Genomic DNA, 16,658 nt, shown 5'->3' on the forward strand with positions numbered 1-16,658 from the left:
AGAAAGGAACTGGGAATTAGTAAACCCCCAAGCCCACTGTCATAGGCGCTATTCTGATTCTTAGTGACCCTATGTGGGTTTCTTAAGCAATCAATCTTTACGAAAGCAGACAGCTTCAATGCTCTGCTATGGAAATGATGGGTGGGTTCAAACCATTGACCTTGCAGTTCAACATTTATCCCTAAGGGGCGTTTATGTACTCTAGGAGTAGGAGTTCCCTCCAACTAAAGCACAGTAGGGAGGGAGAGGAGGAGGATGCAGGAAGATCCTGGATAACACATCCATTGCATGATTTCCTAATTTTCACATACCCTGTCAGAATCTGAATGACAAGTGAGACAAAGCATGACAGGTGGGGCGCTGTTCTATCAGCTTATTGTGCAGCTGCAGGTGTGAAAACCCTAAAAAAAAGACAGAGCATAAGCAGGCCACACCTCCCCTAAAATATACAACACCCACATGCTGAACAAGTTCCAAATGTGGAGAACACTCTCCTCTTTTGAGGTCATATGAGTAAATATGGAATACAAGGGAAACGTCTGGTGACTCAGAGAAAAGGTAGCCTCTGAAAACAGTTTTCTTTTTTTTTGAAAACAGTTTTCTATACAAACTAAAATAAAAATTTTGAAAATCATCTAGTGTCCTCATTAAGTTACAATAAAGTCATGGTTCCCTTGGAATAAGAAATTAACCATAAAAAATGAAAAGGATATAACGGAGGTGAGAGAAATACAGAAAATGATAGAAAACCTGAAAACACACAAGTAGGCTTGAGATCCACAAGGAGGCAGAAAAGAGTAAACAACGATCAATCATATTCAGAAAACTTGTGACGATCTCTGAGAATGCAAGTACAAGGAACACACACACACACACACACACAACCCTTAAATACAATGAAGGCAAGCCAACAGACGGATTTTCATTACCCCTTCACTGTGGTATGCACATCTATGCTTCCACTCCTTTACAAGTTCTCTTATTCCCTCTGCTTACACCACTGTTCCTGTCCAAATCCCTGACACCGGGGAGTTTGCTCCTTTCCGTGGCAAGGGGCCTTTACAGACATGAGCAAGAGTCTGTACTGAGAGCCTCTGAGCCCTGGTGGCAGAGGGGATTATGAGCTGGGCAGCTCCGCTGGGCCTTGTCGGGAGGAAGATGAGGCTTTCTGCTCCTGTAAAGATTTACAGTCTCCGAAGCCCACGCTGCAGTTCCACCCTGTCCTTCTGGGTCACTCTTACCAGGAACCGACTCGTTGGCAGTGGGTTGGTTTTAGTTTTACTGAGATAAAGAATTATATTATCTGAGTGAGCCCAATTTAATGACTTATTTAAAAGCAGAAAACCTTTGCTAACCTAAGTCAGAGAGAAAGAAATGTGACAGTGCTAACATAAAGATAGAGGAATACTATGACTGGCAATATTATTCTGGGGCAGATCTAGAGCTGGGAAAGACATGAAGATGGAGCGCTCCTCAGGGCCTTAGAGAGGCGTGCAGAACTGCCAGTACCTTGACTTCAGTCCACTGAGCCACAGGGTGGACTGCAGACCTACAGAATAATAACACAGTCAATGCGTTTTGTTGAAGTCACAAACGGGTGGTAGTTTATTACAATAGCTATGGAAAACAAATACAGATTGTGGTGTTACTCTGACAGCTATCCAAAATTGGGCACGTAGTTTTGGAACTGAGCAGGGGTTAGAGACAAGAATTTTGAGAAGCCTAATAGAAAAGGTTTAGATTACCTTGAAGCGATTTAATAGAAATAATGGATGCTACTAATCCTATCAGTGAGGAGCTTGTGAAGTATAAACTATCTTTAAAGAATGCCTGCCATGAACTATGGATGTTAAAGGTGATGCTGGGGAGGTTCAGAGGAAGCGAGGGGCACATTACTGAAAGGGTGTACTTGTTAGAGAGCAGCGGAGAGCTAACTGGAATGGTGCCAGGCAGTTACATGAAAGTAGAACCCATCAGTGAGAGTACTGGACACTTGGCTAAGGAAACTTCCAACAACAGCCTGGAGTATACTGGTTTTGACTGGTTAATTTCTTAGCATAAAAGGAAAGAGATAAATCAATGGGAAAACGGATTTTTGTATTTCTTAAAAAAAAAAAGACAACAGGAATTGTGATTTGAGAAATTCTCGGCCTATCTAGATTACAAACTCATTGTCATAGAGTTAATTCTGACTGACAGTGATAGGTCAGAGTAACACTGCTCTTGAGGGTTTCTGAGACTGGAACTCTTTACAGGAGTAGAAAGTCTCATCTTTTTCCATAGAGCAACTGGTGGTTTTGAACAGCTAACCTGGTGATCAGCAGCCAGGAGAAATCTACACCACTAACAGTTATTCCTTTTCACATTTTCCCTTGCCTTTCATCCTATTGTCTGTCCCACCACTATGTTTTGGGAGCATATAACTAGAGGACTGTACCCCAGAATGAACCAGATGTGACTTGTATGTCTTAGTTGATTAAATGTAGGGTTTTTGAGGTGATGAGACTTTAGACTTTAAATCGGTGCTGTAATAATAGGCTGACACTTAGAGCAACAATCTAATATAATCTAACCTAGTCACTTGAGACCTTAAAAGCTGATCTTCCTGGCTTCCAGTCAGAGAGAGAATGCTAAATTGACAAGGATCACAGAGTCACCATGTCTGGCTTTGAGGGGAGGAGGGGGTAACAGGCAGGGAATGCAGACAGGCACTAGAAGGGGAGAAAGAACAGGCTCCTCTTAGTTATCTAATGTTGTAATATAAATCCTACACGTGGAGCACTGCAAAGAGCAGAATGCATTTCTCACAATCCAGAAAGCTATAAATTCCTTCGCTGATAGGGCCTCATTAACACAACAATGAAAACAAGACTATACCCACAGACATAAAACCAAGTCCACGCCTCCTCAATAACCCAGTGCTGAGGGGCATCACTGGAGACACAGTGTGGGTATGGTGCCCCGTATGACACACACACCATCCCCGGCACACCATAGCAAAACACAGAGGGAGCACAACACAGCAGCAAGGGGAGCAAAGCAACGAAGTCCCGAGGAATCCTGAAAAGAGACTGGAATTGGCGGGCACGTCACCAGATCCTACTGGAAAGCAATCAGAAGGGTCAGCACACAGACCTGGAAGTCTTTATAAGCTTTTCTCTCTTTTCCCCTCGTGTCTATCCACAAAAGAGGCAGGATAACCAATCCTGAGGAGAAAATAAGGGGGCTGGTAGCTCCGGTGGAGGACATGGGTAAGGAGGAGGTGGGAGAAAAGGTGGGGGGAGGAATAAGCCCAAGGATGAGGGGACAAGAGATCGAAAATCAATGGTGAGGAGGGTGTCGACTGCTTGGTGGGGTCTGCTCAAGTGCCATGCAGCCGAGAGAAAGTACTGAGAGCGAAATGAAGGTTGAACATGACAGTGGGGCAGGAGGAAAGTAAAAAGAAATAAGAAAGAACTAGGAGGCAAAAGACGTTTATAGAGGTACAAATATAGGCACACACATATGTAATATATAAATCTATTAATAGGGATATAGGTCTATGAACATATATTTAAATGCTAAGTATCAAGTAGGAGACAAGCATCAGGTCTCGACTCAAGTACTCATTCTGTGATGCTCCCCTTCCTGAAACAATTGCTGAGGTCAAAATGGGTGCATAAGCAAATGTGGTGAAGAAAGCTGATAGTGCCCAGCTATTAAAGATATAGCATCTGGGGTCTTAAACACTTGAAGTTAAACAAGCAGCCACCTAGCAGAGAAGCAATAAGCCAACATTGAAAAAGCATATCAGCCTGTGTGATCATGAAGTGTCCACAGGATCAGGTATCAGGAGTCAGAAAGACCCAAAACAAACAACTATATTGATGCAAATGATGAGGATTGGAAAGGAGACCCAAAACCCAATTGGACATTCCCTCATGGAAGGGTAACAAGAAAGGAACCAGTCAGACAGGATGCAGCATAGCACCAAAAGAACACACAACATTCCTCTAGTTCTCTAATGCTTCCCCCAGCTCTACCTTATAAATCCAACTAGACCAGAGCATGTACACTGACTAGCACAGATAAGAGCTCTCAACACATGGAATCCAGGCAGATAAACCCCTCAGGAACAGAATGGGAGCCACGATACCATGAGGTTCCGGGGAGAAGGCAGAGAAACAGGAACTGACTACAATGATTGGCATGTTAAAGCCAGCCCCAGCCAACCGCCCCCGCCCGGGGGGTGGGGGGGGGATGATAAACAACAGAAACGTAGGCAAAGGGAGACAGCGAATGGTGTAAGATATGAAAATAATAATAATTTATCAGGGGTCCATGAGAGGGGAGGGAGGGAAAAAAGAAGCTAATACAAGGGCTCAAGCAGAAAGAAAATGTTTTGAAAATGATGGCAACATCTGTACAAATGTGTTTGATACAAGTGATGTATGGATATAAGAGCTCCAATAAAATGATTTCTTAATTTAAAAAAATCCACTGCCAAGAAGTTGATTTTCACTCACAGTGACCCTATAGGGCAACCTAGCACAGCCCCTTTGGGTTTTCAAACTACAGCTACATCTTTAAGGAAGCAGAAAGTCTCCTCTTCCTACTGTGCAGTAAGTAGATGATGAGTTCAGACCGTTGACCTTAATGCCTTGCCAAGAGATAACCTACTTTGCCACTAGGACTTCTGAGCCACAGGTACACCCCAGCCCCACTGCCATACAGTCGACTGCAACTCAGAGCAACCCTATATAGTTTCTAAAGCTGTAAATCTTTATGAGAGGAGAAATCCTCATCTTTCCCCCTCGAAGCAGCTGGTAAGTTTGAACTACTGACCCGTGGTTAGCAGCCCAATGCATAGCCCACTACCCCACCAGGGCTCCTTATATACATGCCTAGCAGTAAATTCTAACACATAATTTGGAGGGGCACAATTCACACCCTAACCCCCCTAAAGCCTCTAGAAGAAAAGAAAGCAGCCCCGACGTGTGACACCTTGGCTTTAGTGCAGTGAGACTTGTGCACCACAGAACCAGAGGGTAACAAATGGATTCTGCATGTAGATACAGTTTCTGGTGATTTGTTGCAGTAGCAATGAGAAACTGCTGCAATCATCCTCTCCGTTTCTGCGACGAAAACCTTTTATCTTTGAAATCCAGTTTTAACACCCTCTTTTCTATTTATTTATTTTCATTTTATTGGGGGCTCTTACAACTCTTATCAAAATCCATACATCCATCCATTGTGTCAAGCACATTTGTTGCAATCATCATTCTCAAAACATTTGCTTTCTACTTGAGCCCTTGGTATCTGTTCATTTCCCCCCTACCTCCCTGTTCCCCGCTCCCTAATGAACCCTTAATAATTTAAAAATTATTATTATTTTGTCATATGTCACACTGTCCAATTACCCTCTTTTCTGCTGTCCATTCCTGAGGGAAGAGGTTATATGTAGATCCTTGTAATTTTCTACCCCACTTTCCCTCCACCCTCCCGGTATTGCCACTCTCACTACTGGTCCTGAAGGGATCATCTGTCCTGGATTCCCTGTATTTCCAGTTCCAATTTGTACCAGTGAACATCCTCTGGTCTAGCCAAATTTGTAAAGTAGAATTGGGATCATGATAGTGGGAGAGGAGGAAGTATTTAGGAACTAGAGGCAAGTTGTGTTTCATCGTTGCTATACTACACCCTGACTAGCTCATGTCCTCCCCATGACCCCCTGCATGGGGATGTCCAATTGCCTACAGATGGGCCTTGGGACTCCAGTCTACACTCCCCTTCATTCACCATATGATTTTTTGTTCTTTAATGCCTGATACCTCATCCCTTCAACACCTCGTGATCACACAGGTTGGTGTGCTTCTTCCGTGTGGGCTTTGTTGCTTCTGAGCTAGATGGCCACTTGTTTACATTCAAGCCTTTAAGACCCCAGACACTATATCTTTTGATAGCCAGGCACCATCAGCCTTTTTCCCCACATTTGCTTCTGCACCTGCTTTGCCTTCAGTGATCATGTTGGAAAGGTGAGCATCATGGAATGCCAATTTAATAGAACAAAGTATTCTTGTATTGAGGGAGTACTTGAGTGGAGGCCCAACGTCCATCTGCTACCTTAATATTTAACCTGTAAGAATATGCACATAGATCTATTTCCCCATCCTCATATATAAATACATTTACATATGTACATGCCTGTATTTAGACCTCTATAAATGCCCTTTGTGTCCTAGTTCTTTCCTCTATTTCCTTTGACTTTCCGCTTGTCCCGCCATCATGTGTTCAGCCTTCACTTGGGTTTCAGCAACTCCTCTCAGTTACAATGCCCTTGGTCAATCTCTCCCAGGCCTCCTACACCCTCCTTGCCACTGATTTTGGATCACTTGTTGTTCCCTTGTCCCTCGGTTGGTTAACACTACTTCCTTTCCCCCACCTCCCATGTCCCCACAGAACCACCGGTCTGTTGTTTTCTCCTCCAGATTGTTTATCCAGTCTTTCTTAACTAGATGTCTGTTTGTTGACTTATAGGACTATTTTCCAAAGTTTATTTTTGGTACTCCTTCGGGACTTCTTTACTCTGCTCCCCTTGCTGTTCTGTTACATGCCCTTAGTGTTTTGTCTCGGTGTGGTGGGGTCAGAACGGGCACAATTCCTATACTGTGTCTCCAGTGTTGTCCCCTGTAGGGCTATGGGTTAGGGCGGGATATTGTGTCTCATAGTGGGCTGGCCATATGGTCCTCTCTGTGCATTGGCTGCTCTGAGCCGGGATATTGTCCTCAGGACTTTTTGGGCCAGGATTAAAAATCCTCTTTTCTATGTGGTCTACCTCAGGTCTTCAGGAAATGAATATTCCTTTAAATTTTTTTCCAAATTACCCTATCACACCATTATTGGAACATACTATATTTTACTTTTTAAATAGTCTTATTAACATATAATTCCATATTTAAGAATATTAAAGAGTTGTGAATTCATCATCCAATTATATAACATTTTTTTCATTTTTATATCCATTATTATTAGCTCCCCATTTCTCCTCAATCGCCCGTTATAACCATAAACAAACATTAATCTAGTTGTTCTCTCTATAGATTTCCATATCCTGAGTTTCATAAAAAGAAAATAATTCAGATGAAAACAAAAACAGCAACTACACCAGAATAAAACACAGAAGTCGTTCAATCCAAAAGACAGCAGAATGTAAAAAAACTAGGATGAAATGGGTTAAAAGGAAAACAAATGGCAAGATGTTAAGTTTTAACCAAGCAGTATCTGCACTAATCTATATCCCAATGCATGCTGTCAAGGGGAAAGGCTATTCATATCCTTAGTGAACGTGCCAGGGACTTCAATGAAGACTTAGCTCATGTGGGACCCTGCAAATGGATCTGGGTCTTTCACTGTCATTCAGAGCCTTCTGCAAACTGGGTGCTCAGAGTTTAAGCTCTGATACAGTCTTCTCCTCTGATACTGGATTTTATTGTTACTAATTACTTATTCATGTTGGTTAGTGTACTTCTTGTGTAAAGATTTAGCTGACACCTCACTTAAAATGGCTTATTGTTTTAAGACAAGCTTTTAAGACCCCAAACGCTAAGTTTTCTGATAGCCAGGCACCACATGATTGCTTCAGTGATCTCTTCATGAGGCCAAGTATTGACTAGGGCCATGTCATAGAATTAATTATTCATAGATTAGGGCTCTCAATTAAGTGAGAGCTCAAAATTTACCCATGTATCTATGGTTTATATATGTCCCTGGTCAACTTCAGAGTCAGCATTACCATGGTATTGGGGAATATTATAAATAAGTCCCATAGGTAATATGGTTATCCTATTAATACTACCATCAATTTCGCCAATGTTGCTATTCACATAATAATTTTATGAATGGTAAGTCAGACTCTATCTTCCACACTATAAATTTTTCAAAAACATAGCTTGTGTTTCTTTCTTATTTATAGCCATAATTTTAGCAAAGAATGACCACAACCAACCCAGCGGGCTACAGATGCAATTCTTCTGAATCAGTGTCCCTACAGGGCAGAGGAAAATTGCCCCGCAGGGTTTTCAAACTGGTAAATCTTGACTGAAGCAGATTGTCCCAGCTATCTCCTGAGCAGCAGCTAGTGGGTTTGAAAGCTTTTAGTCAGTACTTGAATGCTTACACACCAGAGCTCCTCATGACAAATGACAGGATTCAGTGCACATTTGCTGAATAAGGGCATAAAGACACGATGTACAAGATTTATTCTGTTTTCCTGATACCCTATATTTAGATTCCCGGAGACATAGAGGCTTTCTGCTCCCACAAGCTTGGAAACCCAGGGGCAATTCTACTGTCTTACAGGGTTGCCATGAGTTGGAATTCACTTGGTGGCAGTGAGCTTATACTGACTCACACTTTGTACATGATATTCACCTGACTTTCATTTACTTGTAATCTGTTTGAGAACTCCACTGCTCTCTCTATACACAACAAAATAACCTGAAAGAAAATTTTCATTTTTGTCTGTAGTTATCTAAAAAATGACAGGATGATGAAAAAAAAGTATAGAACAGGAAACTGTTACTATTCCACCTCTCTCATTTCTCTGGTTTCTTCAACTGTAAAATGAAGATACTGGATTTCATCATGTCTGCACATCTCCTGTATCAGATGCAGGAGCTATGTGAGATAGAAAGCTGATAAAATATAAGCAGCAGTGAGTTACTAACAAATAATTTTCACCTTTTAAAAAACACCCGATGGCATTTCTGAAGCCTGAGCATTGTAAATCTGGCCTAGCATTCATGAAATCTGCCATTCTCCATGGCTGACATAGATCACCCACTTAAGAGTTTGTCCATCTCTTTTACACTGAAGGCTAAAATTGGGACAGAGTTCTACGAAAAGATACTTCAGTGTTATCCTAATGACAAATTTTTATATATGTACATACACACAAAGCACCAACTTCTTCAAGCTATCTTCCAAATAGGGATCAAAGAGTGTGACGGATGGAATGCAGGTAGATGGGAGAAGAACTACGGTAACAGGGAATTGAAATAACTGAAAGGAACCACTTGGAGCACGTCTTAAAGAGGGAACATACTGCAAACTTAGCAAACGCAGTGGAAAAAAGAAGTGCTGATTCTGAGTTTACTTGTTGGGTTTCGCAGTTTGGCGGAGCGCGCCATGGCGAGGTCGAAGTGAGCCTGGTCTGCATGCTCACACAGACTGAAGATCCGGCACAGGCAGTCCGCAGCAAACACCCGCGTGGCCCAGCGAGGCGCCACGAAGGGCTTTGACTGGTCGTCCTCGCCCAGCGAGGTGAACATGGAGTCATCATCCGTCTCGTCCTTCTTCTCGCCCTCGTCGTCTTTTCCACCACTTAGCAGGGTAGCGGCGCTCATGTCTGTGGCCCAAAGATAAGCACAGTGCAGCAGTCACGCTCCAGTAAAAACACGCTTCACAATGGCACTAACATCAAAAGATGGCTCATTTTAAAAAGATGCCATTCTCGTTCTCTCAAAGTCAGTACAAGTGTCCATGAGTTTACTATTGTTGTTTAAATAATCTAGCACCAAGAAAGGATAAAATGAAAGTGTTATTTTACCCTAGGTTTGTTTCCTGTATTATGCACTTTTTGATTTGTTTTGTAATCTACGTAACGGGATTTTATATACAAAAATTGAGTTTCACCTTAGCTATTTTTATAAAACATACAGGAAGTTCAATCGTTTATAACTTAACCTTTAACAGTTTTACAAAGATTTAAGGTTCAAAATTACTAGTATATTTAAATGTAAACTCAAATTTATGCATATGTATCTACTCATATATAAATTGAAATAAAACCATTTTCATTATTTTAAGAACAGATTTAATACATTACATACATACCACTAGAAGCTGCCAGGACATCTTTACACAGCATTAGCCAATGGGACAGTTTTTCTATTGCCAGTGATGAAAGCATATGGCCCAAAGTGTCATGAATATCGGAACATAGTTTTCTGTCTGTCTCTCGGTCCAGCATTCCGAAAAGCAGTCCTTCCAGACCCGTTTCTGTTATGTTAACACCCTGGTGTCGATAATGGATATCACTCCGAGACCCAACCCCGGGTGCGAAAGGACTGGCAGCTGAAAAGGAATTTTTACAAATGAAAACAGATGAGGCTTTATTGTATACTATAGATAACAATTATGATAATCATTATAATTCACAAAAGAAACAAAACTAATTATATATATGAATTTTGAGATCTTTTTCAAAAGGTAAATGTAAATACTATCAAATTCTCCAATATACTAATTGAAATACCCAATCCTAGTTGCTATCAAAAGCACACATTTCAAACCTACAGAAGCTATTCTCCCTACATGTTAAACCCATTCGTACCATGGCTTGGAAATGGGAGAATAGATTCCCCTTAAACTGCAAGTCAGCAGGTGTTTCTTTAGCAAAATTCAGATAAAGTGTTCTTCTTTACTTATAAACTCACAGGAAATTGTGATTAACAATGATCTTCTTCACTTATTAACTCACAAGGAAATACCTTCAAAACTGAGTTTTGTTAAAGTTTCTGAACTAAAACATAGGAAAGCTGAGCACTACACAAATACTGAAGAGCTAAATATCCCTTAACTTTTTATTCCTGGTACCACTACTGTCATTTCAGGGCAATCAATACACCTGATGTAATGAAAAGAAAAGCCACAGCAGGTTAAAGACCTCAGGAACATCTCATTGACACTGTGTTGCATTAATCAGTAGCTGCCCTTTTTGCAAACTGCGTCTGCGGCTGTCCTGAACCAGAAGGGTTTCCTGTTGAAGCTGCGGTAACTTCTCTGACTGTGCATCACTGCTCGTTCCGGGGTAGATCGTGACAGTCCCTCTAAGGCATTCGGGACAACTGTCTCAGAGTAACCTGCAGCTTTCCTGAAAACAACTCTCTCTCTCCTGCAAAGAACTGCAGCCCTTTTCTGCCGAATTTCCAGAACCTTCTGCTAACGTATCTACCAATTCCACCACCAGATCCATAACTGCCACCATAAGGACTGCCTGAGCTTCGTCCACCAAAGATACGCCATTCATGGGTCCATAATTTGATTATATTGTCCACTATAATTTCCCAAATCATTATAGTTCTTCTACCATCAGTTACAACCACCAAATTTTCTTCCTTCTTTGTAACCATTATATCCTCTACCACCACCACATCTACCACCTTGGTACATCATACCCACCACCATAGCCCCCTTCTATGACTAGAATCACCTCCAAATCCATAGATCCCCATCACCTCCTCCATAACTACCTCTACTGCCGCCACCTCCACCCCCATACATAGCCTCCTCTTCCACCAAAGCTCTCACCGTGGCCAACGTTCCCTCTCCCACCTCCAAAGTTTCTTCCTTAAAGTTACCAGATCCACCTCCACGACTGCTCTGTGATCCAGCGGACTATAGATCTCATTTTGAGAGGGCCTTTACACTTCACAATTATGCCCATTAATAGTGCTGTATTTCTGAACAACAATTTTATCAACTGTCTCATGATCACCCCAAGTTGCAAAAGCAAACCCTCTTGTTCCCACTCCACCTATCCTCCCATGACTTCTATGGTTTCAATCTTGCCACACTTTTCAAAGCAGTATCTCCAATTATATTCTTCTTTGTCTTCTTTTAAGCCAATGACAAAAAAAATTATTCACTGTTAAATGCGCACCAGGCTTTACAGAATCCTCTCCTAACACAGTACTCTTTGGTTCCATTACACGCCATCAAGCTTGTGTAGCTGGGCACACATTGCTGCCTCCACCTCTCTAATGCAAGAGAAGTCACAAACCAATGCCTCTGGAAAGGTTTGTTTGGGCGTCTCTCATCACCACACAATCTGTGAGTGTGCCCCATTTCTTAAAATGTTCTATGAGACTACTGTCCGTGGTTTCAAAGCTCAGGCTCAGTCCACCAATACACAATTTCCGCAACTGCTCGGGTTCCTCTGGCTCATGATTGTACATTCTGACACCAGCCTCGTCTCTTCCAACTCAGGTTCAACATGAGACTGAAGAAGACTATAGTTATATATACATATATATTTGACACGATATGGTCTCCAGTTTACTTATCTTTATGATTAACATTTAATCTGACAATAAAGTAAGCTCCTGATGTTCTTCACCCCATACTTATTAGTGTTATTTTACACAATTCTCCAGAGAATGCTCAATAAGTCTATATTTGACTAAAAAAGTACGTTAGGAAGGAAACTAAGAGGAGCACAGAGCTACAGACAACAAAGGCACACAGTGTTGCACACAGTCCGCAATATCAGGAATAGCAAGCAACAACCTGTGAGTGCACACACAGGCAGATAGGCAAGCGGCACAGGTGTCAATAAGCAAATGGTACTATACTATGACTATATATATCCCACGTCCCACAAAAAACAACCTCAAACTGCCTCTGTGGGTTTGAAGCTGCACATCTTTAAGAGAACGGAAAGTCTTACCCTTCTCTTAAGGAGTGACTGCTGGGTTTGAACTGCTGACCATGTGACCTACTACTCTACTAAGCTATTTCTAATATGTATTTGTATGTGCTATAAAAACATCCACATATATCTGTATAGCAGGCAGTCCGGGTGGCAGAGTAGGGGCAGGGGCAGGGGCAGCAAGGTTTTGAATGTGGCTCTACTAGCCAAAGTCTCTAATTCCCTCCAAATGACCTTTCCCTGAATGAGTTTCTCTTCTGAGAAGCAGGAAGAGGAGGGGGAATCTCATTATCAGCAAGAGCCAGGAGTCAAGTGCATCCTCTGGACCTGAGATGCCTGTGCAGCGAACCACCTGGATCCCGATGACAGCAGTAGTATCAGAGGAGCAGCAACAGAACCATGAGTCAGAGCATGGCATAGGGTGATGGACTTCTCCACCCACAGAGCAAGTAAAGATGAGTGTTTTGTGCAGGAGGCTGGCTTGCTCAGTGGGGTGCTTCTGGGCACTTAATGGTCGAGGAAGGTGGACTTGCTGACCCAGGGCAGTAGAGCTAAGTACTTTTCAATTGAAGCTTACTATATTGGGGTGTCTCTGGGCATTAATTAAGGGAGCTGGGTGTGCTGACCTGGGGAGGTTAGCTGAACGCCTTCAGGTTGAGACTTAATAGCAGAGTGGGAATGGGGCATTTGTTAGCAAACATGAGAACCTTGTAACATGCCCTGATAAGGAACTCAACCCTGAGCATTTCTCACTTGCATTACCACTTGTTAACTTTCTTAATAAACCCTTTAATCATAAACATTGTCTGTAGTTCTGTGTAGACATTGCAGTGGATCGATATTAGAACCTAGATATAGAGACTATTAATTAAGACATTACATGTTGGTTCACCACAGGTCAGCAGTTTGAAACCACCTGCTGCTCCAAGTGGAGAAAGATCAAACTTTCTACTCCCAGAGCGAGTTACAATCTGGGAAACCCACAGGAGCTGTTTTACTCTGTCCAATAAGGTCGCGAGCAGTCAGAATCAACTCAATGGCAATGGGAGAGCAAACAGGGGCAAAGTTATGACAAAGTCTTTGCTATAACTAAACACCTTAAGAGCATTAGTTACTGGGCTCTGGGGCTTAGGACCACAGTCTTGGGAAATAGCCAAGTTAACTGGTATCACGTTGTTCACAATGTCAAGGTTCTATAGCCTACTGTGTTAACAACTGGGATCTTACAAAATACAGTATCCACTACCTTGAGACAGAAGAACTACGTGGTGCCAAGCTACCACTACTGACACTACCGTCAGGGACAAGAGAGGACCTAGATAGAAGGGGATGAAAATGTAGAACAAAATTCAATATCATAACAAAGGTCTGATAGAGACTGGTGGGGCTACCTACACTAGGGCCCTTAGACATCCTTCAAGCCTGGAACTGAACCCACTCACGGAGATCACCTTGCAGACAAACAACTGCCGACCTTGAAAGTGAACAGTAACACGTGGCAGGAAGTAACTTTCAGAGCAATTAACAATATCAACAAAAGGGGGCAGTGTTTACTCCAAAACAAAGCTCCTAAGGCAAGAAAAGAAGAGGAGCCAGGAAGAAGTGGGACAATTCCTCTTACACTGGAGAGTACAGCTGGTAAGAAACAAATGTACATAAAGTGTTGAATGGAAAACTAATTGGCCCAAACCACACCCGCACACCCACACCCCAAGGATGATGAGGACAAACTTACTGGCGCCACTGCTCTCTTTGTCCCCAGCGTTTTTAGCTAGGCTCATGGCGTATTCACACACTTCTGCCGCCTCTCTTTGCGCAAGTTGCCGGAGACATGCCACAGCTGCCCGTCGAAGTAACAAGTGGGAACTACATAAGTGAACCTGTAACCAATAAGAATTTAAGGGAGGAGAAATTGAAGCTAATTCTTTAATGCCACTGGCCTAATGAATATGCAGTATTTACTCGTGTAGAAAGTTCATTGTGCAAGTCCACCAGTTTAAAACTGCCAAAATAAGGCTTTGCGGAAGATAATAGTAATAAAAAATTTAGTAGCCAAAACAGGTGTCCCAAGATCTGAGCATTTAAGTCTGTATAATATACTTAAAAAATATGCAACAGGATCGGACAGATGATGCCTTCAGGACTAGTGGTGGAATGGCAATTTCGGAAGGATGGAGGGAGGGTGGGTGGAAAGGAGGAACCGATTACAGGGATCTACATATAACCTCCTCCCTGGGGGACAGACAACAGAAAAGTAGGTGAAGGGAGACGTTGGACAGGGCAAGATATGACAAAATAATAATTTATAAATTATCACGGGTTCATGAGGGAGAAGGGGACGGGGAGGGAAAGGGAAAAATAGGCTGATGTCAGGGGCTTACTTAGGTGGAGAGCAAATATTTTGAGGATGAGGGTAACGAATGTGCTTTATTATTTGATGTATGTATGGATTGTGATAAGAGTTGTATGAGCCCCCAATAAAATGGTGAATAAATAAATGCTATGTTTAAAACACAAATAAATAAATAAAATTCAGCAGAATTTCTTGACTCCTTATTTTATACATGGTTCTTACTAACCCTTGAGATCTACACTTTAAGAGGTCAGGTAGTAAAAATGGTAACTTAAAAGTTTGGGGGCAGAGAGCTGCTGTGAGCAGGGAAAGTGACTGCAGAAATCATTCAAAACAACAAAGACCCTCACAGACTCCTAGCCACGCTGTAGGACGGGGTAGAATTGTCCCTGTAAGTTTCCGAGACTGTAGCTCTTTATGGAGTACAAAGTCTCATCTGGCGCCCCGAAGGGTATTAGTTCAAAACAAAAACCAAGCAAAGAAAAACACGGGAAAGATTTACAAAATTGGGATCATAATATGAGCATTTGTTTCTTTTTTCCTCAAAAGTCCCGGACAGCATCATACATGCACCAGCATATCAGAAGCTGCATAATGGGAGGGTGGGTGCAAAGAGAGAACTGATTACAAGGATCTACATATAACCACTTCCCTGGGGGATGGACAACAGATAAGTGGGTGAAAAGAGATGCCAGACAGTGCAGGACATAACAAAATAATAATAATTTATAAACTATCAAGGGTTCATGCGGGGGGAGCAAGGAGGGAGGGGGAAAAATGAGGAGCTGATATCAAGGGCTCAAGTAGAAAACAAATGTTTTTAAAATGCTGAGGGCAATAAATGTACAAATGTGCTTGACACAATGGATAGATGTATGGATTGTGATAAGAGTTATATAAGCGCCTGATAAAATGATATTAAAAAATTAAAAAGAAGGTGCATAACACATAATGGTTAAGGACTCATGCACCAAACTGAGTTTGAATTCTGGCTCAGTCACTTCTGTGTGAACTTAGATAAGTTGCTAAAACTACCCACACCTTGATCCTTTCATATCCAACATGCTAGAATAAAAATAGGTTCTTACCAGTGAAATGCTTAAAAATGGTGTCTGACATGTGGTAATTGCTCAGTAAATGTTAGCTGCTATCATTTTATAGACCTAATCCATAAGGAAATATTAAATTGCGTTTCATGTGCTGCTCTTTTAAGCAAGGAAGTGAATAATACATTCTTGAAAGGAACCCAATTCAGAAAATGATTGTGGGCCAAAGGATTTGAGGACTCAAGAGGGATATTTTGCATTACTGACAAATTAAGATATGGTGATCTCCTCACTCCTTAACATTGCTTAAGTCAGCTGCCATCACGCCAGTTTCTCACGTGTCAGGAAGTGCCCTATGGCTTATCTCTTCAGAAGGAGATCACTTGCTTCTGAGCGTCTCTGGGTAAGCAGGGGCTCCTTACCAATTCTAGATTGTACATTTTAATGAAATTAATAAATAATTTAGAATTCAAGTTATATTTCCATAATTTATAACTTACAAAACTAACATTTATAATAGTGCTACCACCATACAAATTCGAATACTATTATATCATTTGGTGACTCTGACTACTTCATACATTTTCTGATGAAATCACATTTCTTTTGAGTAAGGTAATCTGTAAACCAAAAGATTGACGGTATGCATTTATCCCAAACATACTTGGAATAAAGTTCTGGTAAACAACTTCCAAATCCAAAATTAGTCATAACAAGTCAACAGAGTATTGTCCTAGCCTGACAAACACATGAGGGGGAACTGACTCGACAGCAACTATTTTTCTTTCAT

The 16,658-nt window shown here is 41.8% G+C and overlaps 1 protein-coding gene across 2 annotated transcripts in view; it reads right to left on the reverse strand.

The window, feature by feature from the left end:
• HEATR5B (HEAT repeat containing 5B) overlaps positions 1-16,658 on the reverse strand; it is a 136,971-nt gene that overhangs the window by 61,994 nt on the left and 58,319 nt on the right. For both annotated transcript variants that reach the window (XM_075535810.1, XM_075535809.1), the window contains exons 22-24: positions 14,205-14,349; positions 9,874-10,113; positions 9,134-9,385 (exon numbers count right to left, since the gene is read on the reverse strand). In XM_075535810.1, the coding sequence (XP_075391925.1) occupies positions 9,134-9,385; positions 9,874-10,113; positions 14,205-14,349 (637 nt within the window). The remainder of the gene's footprint in view (positions 1-9,133; positions 9,386-9,873; positions 10,114-14,204; positions 14,350-16,658) is intronic.

Source organism: Tenrec ecaudatus, chromosome 17 (assembly GCF_050624435.1).
Source record: "Tenrec ecaudatus isolate mTenEca1 chromosome 17, mTenEca1.hap1, whole genome shotgun sequence".
Lineage (NCBI taxonomy): Eukaryota > Metazoa > Chordata > Mammalia > Afrosoricida > Tenrecidae > Tenrec > Tenrec ecaudatus.